We start from the raw sequence: 19518 nt of genomic DNA, 5'->3' as shown, positions 1-19518 counted from the left end.
CGTTCGATATACTTAAAAATGTAAATTGATAGCTGCATATTGGCTGAGTGTTTCGGAAAAGCCCTTATTCTGAATACAGTTAGACCAAAACTTCAGTTTCACTACTGTAACCGAGGTATTGCATGCGATTAGAGCACTTTCAAATACTCTCATACGCATTTTACCGTTTCATTTTGCATTAACGTGCAAACTAACTGAACGGAGATGATGATATTGCTTTCATATTAGTTAGTCGTGTTCCGGTAACGGAACGTAGATTGTTAATCTAACTCTTCTCATCAGCGGTTTTTGTGTGTGCGCGAACCATTTCCTTGACGTCACCATTTCCGCGCTGTCTCCTTTAAGGTTGCTACGGGTTACAGGCTCACATGTCAGAATGGGCAGAATTGACGTCAGTGACGCCTGCTGATTGGTTGTCAGCCGTATCCGGTGGGGCAGCGGTCCAAGGCTCGGAAAAAAAAAATCGAAGCGAGCAGGAAGATCTAGTAACGGTGCGCTTTGTGAAAATACCATACGTGCCGAGTCTTTATCGAAAGGCTCGGTGGGATTTTACAGTTTTTGTGAGTATTTGTGTCGTTTCACTGCAGTCTGTTGAGGTGAAATTTTCTTTCCTGCGTTTCTCGTTTGTTTATGATAGAACTCAAGATGGCGTCATTGGAGGAGAGCTTTGCCTTTGCACAGAGCCAGCAAGCCAGTCGTTGACGCACAACGTAGGCCAAATATAGTTAGGCAGTTGTAAACAACCTTTATTGAGCATTTTTTGTGTGTTTGGGGGAATATTTTTCAACCAGTTCATAGTTAATTTGTTTGCGGTGGGTAGCTTGAGTTCACCCGTCGGCCTTCTTGACCTACACGGCGATACTCCTACAGACAGGACATTTGATTTCTATTCTAAAAAGCAGTTTTACTGAATACACTTGCATTTATCGACCTTCCTTCATCACATGTAGTTGTTTTCTCAGAAGCCACGTTATTATGCATGACGAAAATGCCTTCACTTTGAACTGACGTTTGTTATTTGATGGACTGCGGGTGAAATTCTGCAACTAAACCGAAGACTAAATGTGATTTTTGGTAGACCCAGACCACCAGAACGGGTACTTGGACCAATCCATTACACAAGGCGTAAATTCTCCTCTAATAGTTGCTACATGTGGGTCCAAAAACAGAGGCATCTTCGGCTTCCAGGTTCCGTGCTAGGTTAGATTCAAACAATCCTGCCAAGTTTTCAATACAAACTGACTTTATTGCTCAGAATCTATGCCCGGATTATTATTATTTGTGTTTTATAAGTTTGATTACTGCTCAGTGATTTCCCTTCCAGAGTTGTCAGATTAGAAGTGTCATGGGTGCCGTTCATGCACAGTCCCCATGCAGGCGGAGATTGGATTGTTCTGCTCGTGACACGAGTCCTCTTTATTCCTCTAAAACGCACACATTGATTGGTGGCAGCAGTGGAAAGGCAGTCCTGCTGCTGAAACGCGGACAGGTTGAGCTCAGTTAAAACTCGAAGCCTCCGGAGCAGCTCAAGTCAGGATGTTTTTGCATTTTGCAATTCTGTTGTGGTTCTGCCTGTTTAACAGCAGCTCTGTAACTGTTGGCCATGCGTGTGACGAGGCACCAGATAGTTGAATTATTTTCATTCAGTCACATAAGTGTGATCACGTCATATGATCAGGCTCCATGGCGAACAAAACAAAACCCCGTCTACCCGCTCAGTCTCACTCTAGTTCTAGTTTTCTCACCTTCTCATCAGTTCTGTCAGTCCGCGTCTCATCCTTTCTCAGGCTCTTAATTTTAGTGTTTCAACAACACAGTGCCAGTTTAACCCTGTCAAAACCTCCGTTGTGCAGTTCTAATCCGGTTTTTTGTGTCCTCTCCAGCGTTAACGTCAGAGGTCATAGAGCAGGGTTTCGTCTGTCATCATGGCATCTGGAAGTACGAGCAGCGAGGAGGAGCGGAGCCTCAGGGAGTGTGAGCAGTACGTGCAGAAACACAACATCCAGCAGCTGCTGAAGGACTGCATCGTCCAGCTGTGCACCTCCAGGCCTGACCGGCCCATGGCGTTCCTCAGGGAATACTTCGAGAGGCTGGAAAAGGTTTGTGTTTGATGTGGTTTGTAACGGTAAACAAAGCATCACACCGCCTTCATTAAGTGTGCAAAATAATGGATTCTTCAGCTCTTCAGCTGCTACAATTGTCTCATTTTTTAAACACGTTTTATTTGTTTTCTATTTCTACAGTGCTGTTGTTAAGGTTTTTTGTTACAACTCAAGCACACTGGTCGGGCCTTCAGTTAATTATGGCCTGGTTCTCTGATTCTTAACAGTAAACCATAGTGTTCACTGTAACTTTAAGAAAAACTGTTGAAAAAGAATTGAAGAACAAAACAAAAGTATGACATATAACTGAGGCAAAGCTTTCAGATACCCACAGATAGTTCTAGTCGATAGCAACCTAGTGTGAAAAATGGTCTGTTTTCTTCTATCTGCCAAAGTACATAAAATATATATAGCTATATATTACTCTTACAGAATCAATTTTTTTCACCATTAATTCCAGAGTTGGGTAAGAACTATCTACATTTACATGATTAACATTTTGGAAAAAAATATATATATATAATGTATCTTTTAGGAATATTTTTACTGTTATATGTTTTACATTTACTTGAGTAACTTCATAGTTAAAATGAGTAATTTCTCTCTTAAGTAAAATTTCTGTCCTCCTTGGACTAACCGACTAACTGGGTCATAAAAAACTTCTAGAATGTTCTAACAACACTTGGCCCAAAACGCAGGCAGCTTTACCCCTCATTTGGCTCGTCACACACAGCTGCAAAATGTTTTCAGTAAACAAACGTCTGGATCTGTGAGGATTTTTGCTTTAGGAGATGTTTCTGATGCGGTTTATTTTTGTGAAATATTGTTGTTTGGAGGAGATGCTCAGAGACATCAGGGATTGATGAGAATCATGTGTTTTTCAACTTGATTGGGATCAGTGAGCCATAAACTACCATGTTCTATCTTTTTGTTGTTATTGAATGCACCACATCAAACTGACTAGAACACTCTTTGGTGTCGAAAGGATTACCAAGTGAGGAGGACAAAAGAGGTGGCTATGTTCCTCATTATTGAGGTGCTTAAAAATGAAGTTAGAGGAAGGGCCTAGATGGAAGAAGTTATGAAGGTATTAACACATAACTGACTCTAACGGCACAGATAAACAGGAAAACCGGAGCTGGAGTTACTGTCAGACAGTACAACCAGGGGCGCTGCCAGGAATCTTGGGCCCCAAAATTAGATTGGGCCCCACTCCCCGCGCAGCTGCTGTTCTAATTTTTTGAGTCTATTTGACCCACAAAAAGCATCACAACTTGAAAGGCTTGCAGCTGGCTTGGTTTCTTTGGTTCAATACTGATATTAGTAAACAGTATTTACTGCTCATAAATTTTACATATAACAGTTCACACGCAGTATGCAAGTAGGTTGCTTACATTTTTTCTCTTACTGAAATGTCTCTCCCCACAAGTAACTCTCAGGCAACATGCAAAATACACATAAAGCAATCCAAACTTCTCAAGAAATGCTATAGGGTTGCATTTTATTCAAGCTGCAGTATATAACTTTGATATAAAAAAAATATGTTTTTTCCATATTTGTGAAAGCTGTGACCATGTTGTGAGAATATATGAGACAGATAATTTGTGAAAACAATCAATCTTCTTCACTTCCTCCCTGAACTACTATTGCTGTCTAAAGTAATGCAACATTCTGACCAAAACAACCAATCAGAACCAGTAGGACGGTCTTAGCGCTGTCAATCATCCTCATTCACTCACTGCTAAATATGATAGTGGGGGAGAAACAAATTATCATTACAGGAAAACTGTTTATCTGCCATCATCAGCATTCACAACAGGCTGTGCTAGCCACAGCATAGCACAGAGCAAGGGGAGGGAGGATGAGCAGCTCCACATAAGATTGTGATTGACTGCAGTAAAACTGCCACTGATTGGTTGTTTCTAGGTAGTACTGCAAGAAGGCAGAGGAAATAGATTTTTCACAGATTATTTCTCATGCTATACAATAACAATATAATTGTAGTTTTAACAAATATGTAAAAAAATTGTAAAAAAAGTTTCATACTGCAGCTTTAATTTCACTTAGAGGACAGGTCAGGACTAGAGCTGCTGCTGACTGACTCATCTGTTGTTAAGTGGTAAAAGGTGCAGGGACAAGTTAAATATATGAATATCTTGGTAATTATTTTCCTTAACTCATTAAATGCTAGTTATTGGAGGCATACAGTACCCTGTGCTAAACTAACTATGCTGAATGGTTGATCATCTCACAGTCGACCCACCTCTCAGAGAAAAACTGGCTTATAAATTGACTCTCTTGTCTTTTTCTCTCTTATCTCACAATTTTTAAATACTTGATTTTCTCAGTTTTTTAGTAGCAAAATGATCTCCACAGTCGTTCTTGTCTTCTACTGACTTCTGCTGAGCAGGAACGAACCATTTCATGCAGATCAGGAGGTTCAGTGCAAATATGGATGTGTGCTTTTTGGTCTGAGAGAGCCAGCATTTCATTTTTACTGATAAAAACTAGTTTAGAAAACACAATATGATTAATTTTGTTATTTTCCTTAATTAATATAAAAAACAAATTGTGGCGGGCCCCCAGAACTTATTTTATCACTCAGTTTTGAACAGTTATTGTAGCCCAGGCTAGCTACGCTAACAACATGCTAACCAACGTCAAAACAACAAGTAATGGTGGGTAACTATGGAAACCAGTTTTAAAACCCACTGATGTTTTCTGCAGTCCATTAGACAAGCCTGTGACATCACAATGTGACATAACAACATAACTCCAAAAGCAGAATTCTGACATCACCAATGATTATAAGCTCCTCACATAGATCTACTTTCATCACAAGCGTTTAGCAGCCGTTGGTGATACTTGTCTCTTGAGAATTTATTTCGCAGTTCACAGTAAGATTTTCAACTTTGTTTGATGCTCATTTCTTTTGGAGATTGACATCAAATCTTTACTGCGTTTCTAGAGAAGTGATTTATCGTAGAACCTGAAACAAGCCAAGGTTACAATGGAGTCCAACCAGCCGAGAGTCGAAGAGGTTGAATTCGACAACATTGTCGAAAGGGAATTACAGCCACCCAAGCCACCCAAGCGCAAGAAGAAGAAGGTGTCATTTGCAGTGTGGGGGAGCTGTACGCGCCTGAGGAGCTAAAGATTTCTGCTGAAAATATCAAACAGCAGGACGCTTCACTGGTGGTTGAAAAAGGATCGATTGCCAAAGCACAGGAGACAGTGGATCAACAAGGAGACAGACCGACACCTGAGAGTGAGTCCAATGAGAAGAAGCAGGTACCATTTAAAACCTGCTTGGAGGAACACGTCCCTGTTGACCAAGAGATTTCTGCAGAAAATATTGAAAAACAGAACGAGTCACTGGTGAGTGAAGAAGAGTCCATCGCTAGAGTGCAGGAGACGATCGATATGGCAGAGAAGAAACAGCCCTCTAAGTCTAAGGAACAGCCACCAACGACCAGGCGCCACAAGAAGAAAAAGATACCATTTCATATCTGGTTGGAGAAACATGGACCTGCTGATCTAAGGACTGCAGCTGAAAGTACTGGATCGGAAGACGCTTCAATTGTTACCAAACAGGAATCGATCTCCGTACTGCAGGAGACACCAGAGAAGGAACAGTCCTTTATGAGTTTTACACTGCCGTGTGATGTAGTTGACTGCAGCTAGACTTGCCTTTAAATACACTTTGAAACCACAACAATGCATGTATATCTTTCTAGTCATCATTGAAAGCAATTTAATGAGTTACTCCTCATAACTTGTCGCCTATGCTGAACCTCTGACAGTCGGACTCCTTAATGCGCATGCGTCGCTATGCGTACTCGCTGCATGTATGCTATTCTGACGGTGTATGATAATTTGATGGAACACCAGGACAGAGTGGTAAACTACGATACTTTTTACACTGTGGCTGACAACATCCTACTGTATGTAACCGGGTAGCCATGGCAACCAGTGAGAGTTTAAAAACCGGGAATGCGTACCTGCCGAGAATTGGATGCCCTGTCTCGGGAGCGCGCATCACTCTAAACTCTCGCATTTTGATGAGAAAACGGACTGAAATATGACCGAAGAGGAAACTTTCAAAGATATTCGTAACATTATCACGTTTCTTGACCATGTAAGCCCTAAAACGGCAGGTTTTATTTCGCAGATTAATTGAAATAAATGCGGCTTTTACACCTTTATTGAGACATATGAGTGAACCCAATCAAAACGCTCACAAATCTTTTGAAAATGTGTTTAATTTGTATGTTTTTCTCGTCAACATTTTCCAATTTGTGAGTTCACATGGTCACCATATGTGCTTTGAATAATTCTTTGATATTTTTATCAAGAAAAAGCCAGACAGCTCAGCTCACTGAATACTAGTCATTTAAGTTGCAGGATATTTTGCACAGACCTATTTTTGTTTAAATATAAACTGATGGAATTTGACACAGTAGAGTAAATGAATGTTCACTTTGTTTACACTGTCAGTTCATGTCAGTTACAAAATGTAAACACAATCTATAGACTGAAGTGCAAAAATAGGTTTCCGAATCCTGAGTCGAACCTCTGGACACTGAAAGATTTCTGATCGCAGTATGTTTTCCTCTCTCTCTTGGCCCTGCAGGAGGAGGCCAAGCAGATTCAGAACCAGCAGAAGGCCAGCAGCTCCCGCTCAGACTCGCGCGATGAAGAAGTGTCTCCGCCCATGAACCCAGTGGTGAAGGGTCGTCGGCGGAGAGGAGCCTTCAGTGCAGAGGTTTACACAGAGGAGGACGCAGCCTCGTACGTCAGGAAGGTAGGCCTGGTCTACGTCAGCTATCGGGAACATGATGCATGCAATGCTGCTGTGGATCTGCTTCAAACATGTGTTTTCCTGCTGGTACTGAAGGTGATTCCTAAGGACTACAAAACCATGGCTGCTTTGGCTAAAGCCATTGAAAAGAATGTGCTCTTCTCACACCTGGATGACAATGAAAGGAGGTACCTGTCTTAAGCTACTTTTTATTTGACATTTTTAAGTTTTACATAATATTGTAATGTTATTTCCTCATAAAAACATACCTGGAGTGTTGCCTTGATCTTTTCATGGATGTGTGAGAAATCCTTTAATTGCCAGGCAAACGTTCAGCTGTGTAAAACACATGGGTGGATTTGGCCCTACCTTTGAGAAGCAGCTCCTCCTCTGAGCTGGAGTTTCCAAACTTCCACCTCACAGAGCATCCTCCCCCATGACTCCACCACTCAGCTCCCTCAAACTAACTAGCAGTAACTAGCAGTAACTAGCAAACCCCTGATGGCCTGCACATCTGCTGAGCTCATTATATGAGCTGCTTCTTAGAGCAACACTGCTGAAAACATTGTTAAAGGATTAATAGAGGAGCCATGTTGTGATGACTTCCTGAAGGTGGAGTTTCAGAAATAGCAGGACATTTTAAAGAGATGTCATTTTAAGGCATAACATTTTTAAAGTCATTTTTGATGTATGCAGCGTTTTATATCAACTGAAGGTAACAGTTATTTGATAGCTTCATAAAGTAGCACTGTGTTCCTAGAAAACGCATAATACTGCCCCTTTAATGAGCTGTTCTTATGAACATACCATACCATATATATATATGGTATGGTATATTCATGTTTTGAAGACATGAATATACATCCTGCTCATCCTCTCATGAATCTTTTCTTTCCCAGTGACATATTTGATGCCATGTTTCCAGTCACCTACATTGCTGGGGAAACAGTCATTCAGCAAGGTAAGGAAACGTATCCAGTGTACTTATTCAGAGCATAAATTCACTTTGAAACGAAACATTTTATTTTTCTGCCTTCAGGTGATGAAGGGGACAACTTCTACGTCATCGACCAAGGAGAGATGGATGTGAGTGTCTCTCGTTGTCGTGACGTGGCAGAAACATTTCTGTCTCTTTCGGGTGATAAAACTTGTCTGACCGATTGCTCAGGTGTACGTGAACAACGAGTGGGTGACCAGCATCGGAGAGGGAGGCAGCTTCGGAGAGCTGGCACTCATCTATGGCACCCCGAGAGCGGCTACAGTCAGAGCCAAGACCAACGTGAAGCTGTGGGGCATCGACAGAGACAGCTACAGGAGAATACTCATGGTAATCACGATTCCCTGGTCTGTGTGGTTTTGTGTTTGGAGTGACACTAACACAACTCGCCGTTCTCTGTAGGGAAGCACTTTGAGAAAGAGGAAGATGTATGAGGAATTCCTCAGGAAAGTGTCCATTTTAGGTGAGATTTTCTGGCAGTTTAAAAATAGACACAGATCATGTCACCTGTGTGAAGATCCGAATAACATAAAGAGCAGCTAAAAATATCTTCTTGTCAGCTCAGTTCAGATATTTCTTCCCATCTCCATCCTTAGAGTCTCTTGATAAATGGGAGCGTCTGACGGTGGCCGACGCCTTGGAGCCCGTTCAGTTTGAGGACGGCCAGAAGATCGTGGTGCAGGGCGAGCCCGGAGATGAGTTCTTCATCATTTTAGAGGTATGCTTTTGTTTTTCAACAAACATTTTACTCTTTAGACATTAACAAGTTCATTAGTATAAATTTTTACTGTTATCAAATATGCTCCTCAGTGTTAAATGTGCTGTTCAGTTTGTTCTGTAGTTCACTGTATAAAGCTTTCAGTTTTTTTCTGTGGAACAAACTAGACTGAAACTTTTTGTCCTTTTTCAGGGTTCAGCAGCTGTCCTGCAGCGTCGCTCTGAGAATGAAGAATTTGTTGAAGTAGGAAGATTAGGACCGTCTGACTACTTTGGTGAGAATTGAACAAACACTACTCCAAGATTTCTGCTTCTGGCAGCGGACAGTAGGGATGTCCCTCGACATTTTCTCACATTGCTGTGTGTTTGACAACTTACATGGTCTACTTTAATATTGTGATTGTCTGACACTTAATACACTGACCAGTAAAGTCCCAGAGCCTCGCTGCTGGTGTTATAATGTGGTCCATTTTGTTGGAGAGCGAGGCTACTGCAAGCAGGTTTCCTGTGTTGATAGGACTTGTTGATAATTCAGCTCATAATCCATTTTCTATGCTGTTTCTGTGAATCGCGTAGTTTCACTTGTTTCCTAATGTTAGTATTTTGAATGACTTGACATTAAATGAATGGTGTTTCAGCTGCTGTCGATGCAGCTCTAACCCTATTGTTTAGATGTAGGACTGGACACCACTAAGATAAGAGCTGATTGAAATGATATACAGGCTAAATAATTTAACACAGATGTTTAAGGTGTGAATTTAGCTTCCTTTCAGTAGTCATTTCTCTCTGCTTCCCAGGTGAGATCGCTCTGCTGATGAACCGCCCCCGCGCTGCCACAGTGGTCGCCCGCGGCCCCCTGAAGTGCGTGAAGCTGGACCGGCCCCGTTTCGAGCGCGTCCTGGGCCCCTGCTCAGACATTCTGAAACGCAACATCCAGCAGTACAACAGCTTCGTGTCGCTGTCTGTCTGAGGGAGGACCGCTGCTCCCCATCTTCTTTTTCTGCCCCCTACTCTTCTTCCTCCTTCTCCTCCTCCTCACCTTCTCTTCTTTCAAACCCAGGGTCCACAAATGCAATTTGCTTTTCGTTGTTACTTTGCTCTCATTTATTTTATTTTTTGGCTTTTGAGTTCTCTCTTTGTTTTACTAAAATGGTTTTTTGCCGTCTCCACGTGTCACGCTGTGGTGACTTTTAGCCACTCACCAGCGCTTGTACCAGCTGCTGTACGCTACCTTGTAGACACAGTTACACCACATGTTACTTATCTTTCATATATATCTATATATATTTGCTGGTTACACTTTTTCTTTTTAGATTTCAATTTAAAGCAGGAGATCTGAAAGACTTTAGGGTCTCAGACTGATGAGACAATCAGACCTTACAAGGCGCTTTTACTGTTTTGCTTTCAGATGAGGTGAAGGCTGATTCTTCCCTCTAGGTACACAGAAGCAAGGCAGAAACATGACCGCACCCAACTGTTGTTCTGCTTGTTTTTAATCCTTTCTTTTCTTTTAGTAGCGGACAGTAGGGACGACCCTACTGTCCGCTGATTTCTGGAATCAGCTGTGATCTGAGATTCCATTCAGTTTTTTATTGTTGTTTTGTTAACTTTTCGATGGGGATGACGAAGGCAGTGACGCGTCTGTTTTCGCTTAGTTTGAAAGAGTTTGTACAACTTAAAGGGTTTTTATTGTGCAGCTACCAGGCTAGTGCCAAATGTTGATTATTGTCACAGCGCAGACATGCATAGCTGCGGAAATGTTCCCTGGAGCTCCAACAGGAAATGGCTAGAATCCTCCTAATTGACTGAACAACCACACAAGAACTGCCTTGAACACTCAAAGGAGAAGAAGAAAAAAAATACACAAGAATAGAAGGCAAAGGAGTATTACACAAGTTTCAGTATTCAGTTTCTTTAGAAAAATACCAAATAACTTGGTCGCTCTTCTGCTATTGTTTATAATCAAAATGTTATTATAGTATAGTTCAAATAGTTCTATTATTATCATTGAGAAAATGATAAATCTTATGGTTTGGAGTGAAATATGTTTAACTGTCTTTTGTAAACACTTATTTTTCCATAAATTCTATTTTAGGTGTTTGGTGCCACAAAGTACTAAATAAATAAATGATTCTTCTCGTTGACTAACATCAACAGTATGTAACTCGTATTGTGTAAAACGTCATGGGAAAAGTTTTTCAGCAGCAATGGGACGTTTTGAAGGAAAGTCAAGTATTTGGCTACTGAAGCTGGCAGGCAGAGAACACACTCACTGCTGTCATCGCCTGTTATCGCCTGCAGGGGGAGCCTGCCCTGTTCTCTACGCTTACCTGGCAGGACGCTTTAAAGCATCCAGTGATCCGGTGTGAAGGGAAGGGCGTATTTAAAGATAGAAAGGAAAAAAAAAAAAGATGCTTGTTGCAGAAGCAGGAAGTTTGTCAGATATTTTGTTTGTTATCCCTTTGGCTTAACTGCTTCGCCACTATTTAGATAGCATATGATGTTTTTGTAAGATCTACCAAGTGAGATGATGTTGATCTGACTCCTCATTCCCTCTTCACTCTTTTATCGGAGCTGACCTCTGAATCCACAGTGTCTCTGTTCTTTGCTTCATTTAGAGCAGTCGTATGCGCTTCACGTTGAGATGTCTGTTTGATTTTGAACTTTTTATTTTTGAAGCTTTTTTTTTTTGTTTTTGTTTTTTTGGTACTGATTGCGGACCGTTCAGCTCGGTGAAAGGAACGTCTGAACTTAAACTGATCATCTGTCGTCCCAGCCGGCCCCCCGGGTTACTCCTGGGTTTGTGTCCACTGATGACACGTCGTGTTTATCCTCCGTCAGGGCGGAGGGAGTCACCTTCATTGTTTTCATGTAAATAGCTGCATTGGAGGTTTTAGTTGGAACCGTTTTTAGCCACACTGCAATCGTCCCGGTTTGCCTTAGCTTACCTAACCTGGGCTTACAGTAGTCGTCCGTCACTTCTAGCCCGACCTTCAGAGAGCTTGATTGGTGTGCAGCACGAGGAGCTGCAGCCCGTCAGAGGACCATTCTTTTTCTATTCTAACCTGTATTTAGTTTGACCTCCTATATGTGCAAAGATGTTTATCCTTTTGGTATAGATTGTTCCAGATGGCAGTTTAAGCAATAAAAAAAGTAAAAAGTCAATTCACCTTTGTCCATTATTTTATTAATTTATTTTTGTGGCTTACTGAGTGTTCTAATCCTTCATTGCAGTTTCTCTCACAGTGGGACTCACTTCTCCTGGGTTTCCTCCAGATAACTTGCTGTTTCCTCTGTTTGGATAGGACTTGTTGATAATTCATAACTCCTTTTCTATGCTGTTCTTAACCATGTGCAGTTAAAGTTAGCGTGTAGATCAATAAATACCATCAGTGGTTATGTAATGCCAGTGAATAAAACACCTAACCTCTGTTCACATGCTGACCATACTGTGATGCCATTGTGTTTGTTTACTATCAGGCAAATCTTGGGAATTAAATTCTGATTCTAAATCATATTAATATTTGCAATTATACTTCAACAGAAATCTGTATGGAAACATAGCACCTTTTGTAAGCATTTTGCCTTATCAATAACCAAAACAGCAAAAATCCAATAGACATTTAACATTCATCTCTACCTCTGCCTACTGTAGCAAGTCTGATGCCTATGAAATGTCAGAAAAGATGCTACATCGCATCTGAACAGCAGAGGGAGACATTTATCCTGTATAACTCCTGAAAACTTGTTCTAAATCAGTCCACTGCTGCGTGATGACCAGAAAGATGAATGAGTTTAAACATCCTTTCAGTCCTATTTTACTCTTTTTTTTATTTGGTCATTAGCAGACAGGTCTGCTGACGCCATGAAGAAAAAGTATCATGGTAAAGCAAAGTCTGTGCTTTGCAGTTTGTTTGACATGGTTCAACATCCACACCTTGCTGCATGTTTGATGAAGAACTGAGGAGAAACAAGAAACCCAATAAAATGAGTTTCTCATTTTCATTGGCCTTGCGGAGAATGCGTGCCCTTTTCTTTCTTTCTTTCTTTCTTTCTTTCTTTCTTTCTTTCTTTCTTTCTTTCTTTCTTTCTTTCTTTCTTTCTTTCTTTCTTTCTTTCTTTCTTTCTTTCCTTCCTTCCTTCCTTCCTTCTTTCCTTCCTTCCTTCCTTCCTTCCTTCCTTCCTTCCTTCCTTCCTTCCTTCCTTCCTTCCTTTCTTTCTTTCTTTCTTTTTCTTTCTTTCTTTCTTTCTTTCTTCTTTCTTTCTTCTTTCTTTCTTTCTTTCTTTCTTTCTTTCTTTCTTTCTTTCTTTCTTTGTCCCAGCCTGCCTCAGATGTCGTAAAAGGCATTTAGTCGCTGATGAAACAGGATTACAAGTCTGGAAAACAGGGTGGAGTGAATTGAAACGCCTGCTAAATTGCCTTTTCTCCCACTCACAGTTCCCCTCCCTAACTCACACTTGTGCTAATTTAGGGGAAGAAAGCGTCTCTGAAACACGTGTCTTTATTTAAAAATAATTTTATTTTAGAATTTAAAAACAGCTGTCGTTCTCACGGCCCCAAACTTGACCAACAACATATCCAGTGCTTGACTTCTCTCTCCTCCAGAACCAGAACCGCTGGCTGAGGTGTGGGAAAAACCTCAACATACATTCAGATTTTATTACAGTTGCATAAACTCACACTAAAAAAATAATGAAAATTAAAGCTGCAAGCAGCCTCGAACGGCCCTCGCAGCCAAGCGCCGCTCCGGCCTATTGCCACCGCAGGGTACGAGCAACCGCCGCCTCACGCCAGCCACCACAGAAGCTCTCACGCAGTTTTCAGCGCCTCCGCCCGCACCGCGGAAGCAGTTGCTCAGTTTCCATCAACGCTGCGCACGTGCTAAGACAGAAGTTGTTGCGCAGTTTCCGCGCCCGTCCTCCAGGCGGTACGCATCTATGCGTTCGGCGGCTATCCTTCAAGATGCAAAAAAATGTGGTATAGATTCATTGGTTTAGCGAGGAAATACAGCTGGCGGATCAATGTAGGGGCGCAGTGGAGTCAAAATACATTTCAATGCTGTTTTGCTCTTTAGAGGTCAACAAAGGTCATACGTTTTCAATTTGGCGCCAGTCCGATGATCCACGTGTCATTTAGAGCCGATCATATGCACGTGGCGAAGTTAATGCATTTCGTCATTTCTACACCCCAATGCGGTTCGGTCAGCAGCCAGCATTCATAGAGTTCATCATGTTATCGTTTTACTCAGTATTCACATGATGAAACCCATATAAATTATAGAATAACAGTAAAACATACAGCAGAAAAAACATGTGACTGCCTCTTAAAAGTGGGCGGGGCTACAGTGAGGTCATCAAGTGACCATGGAAATGTGTTCAGGGCTGTTCTCTAGAAAGACAGAGGAAGTGTGATGATGCAGCTGTGATCTTGCATTTGGAAGTCATTTAATGTTGTTTCATGGTAAATAGTGAAAGTTTTACACTAAGCCACACCCACATGCTTGATGTTAACTACAACTGAGATCTAAATGCAGTGCAACTTTAACGTTATCGTGAAATGAGTCAGGAAAATGGTGAAGGTTAAGATGTATCAGTTTAATAAACCGCACTGTTCAGTAATAAACCAATGGCAATGCACATTAACAGAGCACAGTTAACTTTCAGCACTTTAGAACAATAGCACAGACTGAATCCCATCCATTAATTAGGTATTAATCACAGGAAGTGCTGCAACTAAATATTACAACCCCAATGGATCGGTAAAAAGATACTTAGCATTTTCTCAGAGCTCTTTCAAACGACATTTTAAACATCTTCTATACATAATAACAAACAACTCTGAATTTATGAAACTGGATGTATCACACACACTATTCAGTTTATTGAATTAGTCAAGCGCTTTGTTAGCATTAAAAACGTTGCAGGCCTCAGGCATTGGGTTAGCATCCTCCTCAGAATAACTGTTCCAAACATGACGGCTTCCAGAACCAGCAGGAAGGAATAAATTACTCACCGCACCGCGAGTTACGACTGTTTAAACGAACAGCAATGGGCTCTTTGCACCTGCCGCGCTGACGTCACAACTGTATACCCGAATGCTGCTCTTTTTTCCACTTTCAGAAACTATGACTGCTATAAAAGACAAAGTCGTACTTAAGACACAAATAAAACAATACTATGTACTTTGTTTAAGTTTCATGGATTTCCAAGCGATCCTCAATTAAGACAGCTTGTAAATATTCGTTGCTACAAGTTAAAGCTACCACTTGAAGCTAACGCCGTACACACCGCTCTAAACACCGTCTTAATGAGCCATTCACAACAAGCATGCAAAAGTAATAAAACGAAATAACACAGAAACCTTAAGCAACACGGCCATATTTTTCTAAAAGTAATAACTCTGAATCTGAACAGTCAGCTGAACTAGAACTCCGATACCAGAGTAAGCTCTGTGCTCGTTTTTCTTCGTCATACTTCAAGCAAAAAGTCTGAACTGTAATCTGCTCCCCCCCCCCTCCCCGCTGCTTTATTGTCGTTAACAATAAACACACGTAATATGCTTGAAAATAAGGCACAGTGTCCGTTAGAATGGCTGAGAAATCTTTAGATAATTAAATAGCAGATTTTACTAGAAAGCTAGCAGGCTTGTGCTAGCAGTTTAAAGAAAATAAAACTCACCTTCATATCTGTGAATGTATAACGAGGCGAACATCTTAAAACCTTTCTTTGCCTTACTTGTTGGGGTTTCGGATCGATGTACATTATTAATTGTTATCTTGGAAAAACATTTCAGCCGTGTTTCCCGAACGTGTAAGCTGAGGTGCAAAGAGCCCATTAAACTTCTCCAACTCCGGTCCAACAGAGCCTTCTTGCTCCAAAGCGTGGTTCGGATTTGCAACTCCAAAATCCAAGCAAAATGTTGAGCGTAGTCCAGTTCTGTGGCTCCAAAAAGCAAGCAAAATGTTCAGGAAAACTTTGCAGCTCCAGCTGTCGCCGGCTGACTGTTATTACGTAGCGTCGATCTGTTTTCTCATTGATGGAGTACCACTGCCTCCTGCTGTCGCAATACTGGTATTGCACTAGCAGTACCAGTATTTCTCCACAAGGTGCCAGTAGTACTCCATCAACACTGACCCCAGTGTGTTCTTACTTCGCTGTGTCATAAGTTTTGCTGAATGACTTTGTATTATTTCTAGCAAAAATGAATGAATGTTTGTACTGTAACCCACAAAATAAACTTATATATATAAAAAGTTATAATAATGTATATTTAAATAATTAATAAATACATAACCTATGGGCTGCTGTTTTCTAGGGGGCGCTATAGAGAAATTAGGCCACGCCCTACAAATATTGTGATGGATTCCAGTCGGGGAGTGGATAAATATTCATCCTTGTGAGTTTGCAGCAGCTGAGCCCGAAAATGTGGTATTGAGAGCCAAACGTATGGCGATGGCGTTACAGGTAACTTCGCCACGCCGCCATGCCCACCTGCTCTATCGTAGCTGGTCGGGTTGGAATCCTCAATACACCAACATGTGTTCTGTGTCTTGGCACAGTTTCATGTTGATGAGGTCAAAGGGGTCAGATAGCGAACGTTCACAGTAAAACATTACACTTCCTGTTCTCAGGGGGCGTGGCCTAAGTGATGTCATCATTCGACCATAGGGTAATGTAGGAGACCCGATGATGATAAATCACAGAAACTTTGGTGCCTCTGTGAGTTTCTGTGTAGGAGATATAGCAGTTTATGTTTTTATGGCGAGTAGGTGAACTTTGACCCCGGCTAACCCCCCTTCAGCATACTCAAAAACAAACCGTTTAGATAACTTTAGATGAGACATGCCTTATGAACAGACTGACCGAGTTTGAAGCCGATCAATCGAAATCCCTAGGAGGAGATAGATCAAATACGAAGGCTGTAAACGGCAAAAATGGGGTCAAAACCGAACTTGAATCCAAAATGGCCGACTTCCTGTGGGGTTTAGACCATGGCTCCAAGAGACTTTTTTGTACGTCCTGACAAGGTACACATGTGTACAAAGTTTCGTAATTGTAGGTTAAAGCATGGCTTGGGGCTGATCATTTAAAGTTTTCTAGGGGCGCTATAGAGAAATTCGGCTACGCCCACCAAATATTGTGATGGATTCCTTTTGGGGAGTGGATGAGGGTCCATCCTTATGAGTTTGCAGCAGCTGGGCCCGAAAATGTGGAATTGAGAGCCAAACGTATGGCGATGGCGTTACAGGTGACTTCGCCACGCCACCACGCCCACCTGCTCCATCGAAGCTGGTCTGGGTTAGAATCCTCAATACACCAACATGTTCTCTGTGTCTGGGCACAGTTTCATGTTGATGAGGTCAAAGGGGTCAGATAGCGACAGTTCACAGTAAAACATTACACTTCCTGTTCTCAGGGGGCGTGGCCTAAGTGATGTCATCATTCGACCATAGGGTATTGTAGAAGACCCGATGATGATCAATCACAGAAACTTTGATGCTTCTGTGAGTTTCTGTGTAAGAGATATAGCAGTTTATTTTTTTATGGCGAGTAGGTGAACTTTGACCCCTGCTAACCCCCCTTCAGCATACTCAAAAACTCACCGTTTAGATAACTTTAGATGGGACATGCCTTATGAACAGACTGACCGAGTTTGAAGTCAATCAATCAAAATCCCTAGGAGGAGATAGATCAAATACAAATGCTGTAAACGGCAAAAATCGGCAAAAATGGGGTCAAAATGGGAACTTCAATCAAAAATGGCTGACTTCCTGTGATACTTGCACTATGACATTAATTATAAATTTTGAGCATCTTGGGGAGTTCTACAAGTGTACCAAATTTCATGTGTCTACGATAAAGTAAGTGAATAGGAGAGGGTAAAAAAGGGTGTTTTTCCAATTTCCAGGTGGCGCCGTAGAGACATTTCTGTTGCAATTTTTGCTACGACTTTAAAATACGTAAATTTTAAACAGGCTTAAGGCCTCCGCCAAGTTTGGTGAGTTTTTGAATATGATAAAGCCCCCAAAAAGCCAATTCATTTGGGTGGAAGAATAATAATAAATAATAATTAAAGCTGCAAGCAGCCTCGAGCGGCCCTCGCAGCCAAGCGCCGCTCCGGCCTATTGCCACCGGGTACTAGCAACCGCCGCCCGACGCCAGCCACCACAGATACTCTCAGCAGTTTTCAGCACCTCCGCCCGCACCGCGGAAACTGTTGCTCCGATTCCATCAACGCTCCCCACGTTCCAACACAGAAGTCATTGCGCGGTTTCCGCGCCCGTCCACCAGGCGGTATGCATCGATGCGTTCGGCGGCACTTCCTGACGACGCACAAAAAATGTGGTGCAGATTCGTTGATATAGCGAGGAGATATAGCTGGTGTGTTAATGTAGTTGGCGCAGTGGAGTCAAAATACATTTCAATGTTGTTGGGGTGTTTAGAGGTCAACAAAGGTCATACATATCAATTTGCCAATTTGGCGCAGTCGGATGATCAACGTATCATTTAGAGCCTATCATATGCACATGGTGAAGAACTGCAGTTCGCCATTTCTACACCCCAATGCGGTTTGGTCAGCAGCCAGCATTCACAGAGTTCATCATCTTGTCGTTTTAAGTCAGTATTCACATGATGAAACCCATATATATGATAGAATAACAGTAAAACTCACAGGAGAAAAAACTGGTGATTGCCTTTGAAAAGTGGGCGGGGCTAGGGTGATTTCATCAAGTGACCATGGAAATGTGTTCAGGATTGTTCTATAGAGAAACACAGGAAGTGTGATGCAGCTGTGATCTTGCATTTGGAAGTTTTTTAATGTTTATGTTTCATGGCAAATAGTGAAAGTTTTACACTAAGCCACGCCCACATGCTTGATGTTAACTACAACTGAGATCTAAATGCAGTGCAACTTTAACATTTTCCTAAAATGAGTCAGGAAAATGGTAAAGGTTAAGATGTATCAGTTTAATAAACCCTTCTGATCAGTAATAAACCGAGGGCAATGCACATTCAGAGAGCACAGTTAACTTTCAGTACATTAGAACAAAAGCACAGGTTTAATCTCTCTCAATAATTAGGTATTAATCACAGCAAGTGGTCCAAGTAAATATTACAACCCCAATGTATCAGTCTTAAGAACTCAGAACGTTGTAAGATTGTCGCTCCAAACAATCGTAACCGATCATCCTGTAGTGTGTGGTGTGTTACGACTGATCGAGTTCAGTCGGTGGAACGTCGGGACCGCTTTGATCTAAAATCGGGGATATTGACTGTCTTTAATCATCTTTGCTCATTCATCCAATCTCTGTGGTGTTCCTCCGACTTTTTTTTTTTATCTTTTAATGAAAGATAATTATAAAATTATTGCACAGAGTACATCTGGTTGAGAAGCACATTCCAATCTTTGGTTGAAATGGCGCATTTGATTTTATTCTGCAGTCATAATACAATTTTAAACAATATAATAAGTTTCAATTAAAGGAGCTGGAATAGGCTACGTTAAGCTTTCGCGGTCAGTTGGGGAGAAAGGATAACTCCCATTTGATTTTCTAAAAACATTGAAAACAGTATTTTTTATGAAAAAAAAACTCACCTCCATGTTGCGATGCAACAAATATAATCCTTGCTTACGATATCTCCAGTTCTTAATCCAAAGCTTTGATTTTTGGTTACGTCTTTTTTGGGTTAAAATAAGTCCGCAAACTAAAGTTACCACTTCAACGTCGTTGTCCATGTTTGTTTGTTTACTCCAAATTCAGCTGTGGTAGTGCAGAATTTTAATTTGAAGGTATTTCGTAGCTGGTATTAGAATGTGTTCGAGTGAAACCTCACACTCTTAGAACGAACCCGTTACACCTACGATTTTAAATAGGCTAGTGTGTGTTCTCTCACGTTTT

The 19518-nt window shown here is 41.4% G+C and overlaps 1 protein-coding gene across 2 annotated transcripts; it reads left to right on the top strand.

The window, feature by feature from the left end:
- The first annotated feature begins 414 nt into the window (after positions 1-414).
- On the top strand, positions 415-11782 carry LOC129352303 (cAMP-dependent protein kinase type I-alpha regulatory subunit). Of its 2 annotated transcripts, none has more exons than XM_055021228.1 (11): positions 415-560; positions 1884-2099; positions 6736-6906; positions 7000-7091; positions 7803-7864; positions 7943-7989; positions 8072-8230; positions 8303-8363; positions 8497-8618; positions 8811-8892; positions 9415-11782. In XM_055021228.1, exons 2-11 carry the CDS (start codon positions 1926-1928, stop codon positions 9585-9587), a joined length of 1143 nt encoding a protein of 380 aa, XP_054877203.1. In that variant the 5' UTR covers positions 415-560; positions 1884-1925; the 3' UTR covers positions 9588-11782. The 2 variants fall into 2 exon arrangements, with proteins under 2 accessions (XP_054877203.1, XP_054877204.1); XM_055021229.1 differs by lacking the exon at positions 415-560 and adding an exon at positions 616-710.
- Positions 11783-19518: the final 7736 nt, after the last annotated feature.

The sequence above is a fragment of the Poeciliopsis prolifica genome, unplaced genomic scaffold (genome assembly GCF_027474105.1).
Source record: "Poeciliopsis prolifica strain line A6 unplaced genomic scaffold, Auburn_PproV2 SCAFFOLD074, whole genome shotgun sequence".
NCBI classification, from domain to species: Eukaryota; Metazoa; Chordata; class Actinopteri; order Cyprinodontiformes; family Poeciliidae; genus Poeciliopsis; species Poeciliopsis prolifica.
Note: the sequence above shows the minus strand (reverse complement) of the source record. Positions and strands in the feature narration are given on the sequence as shown.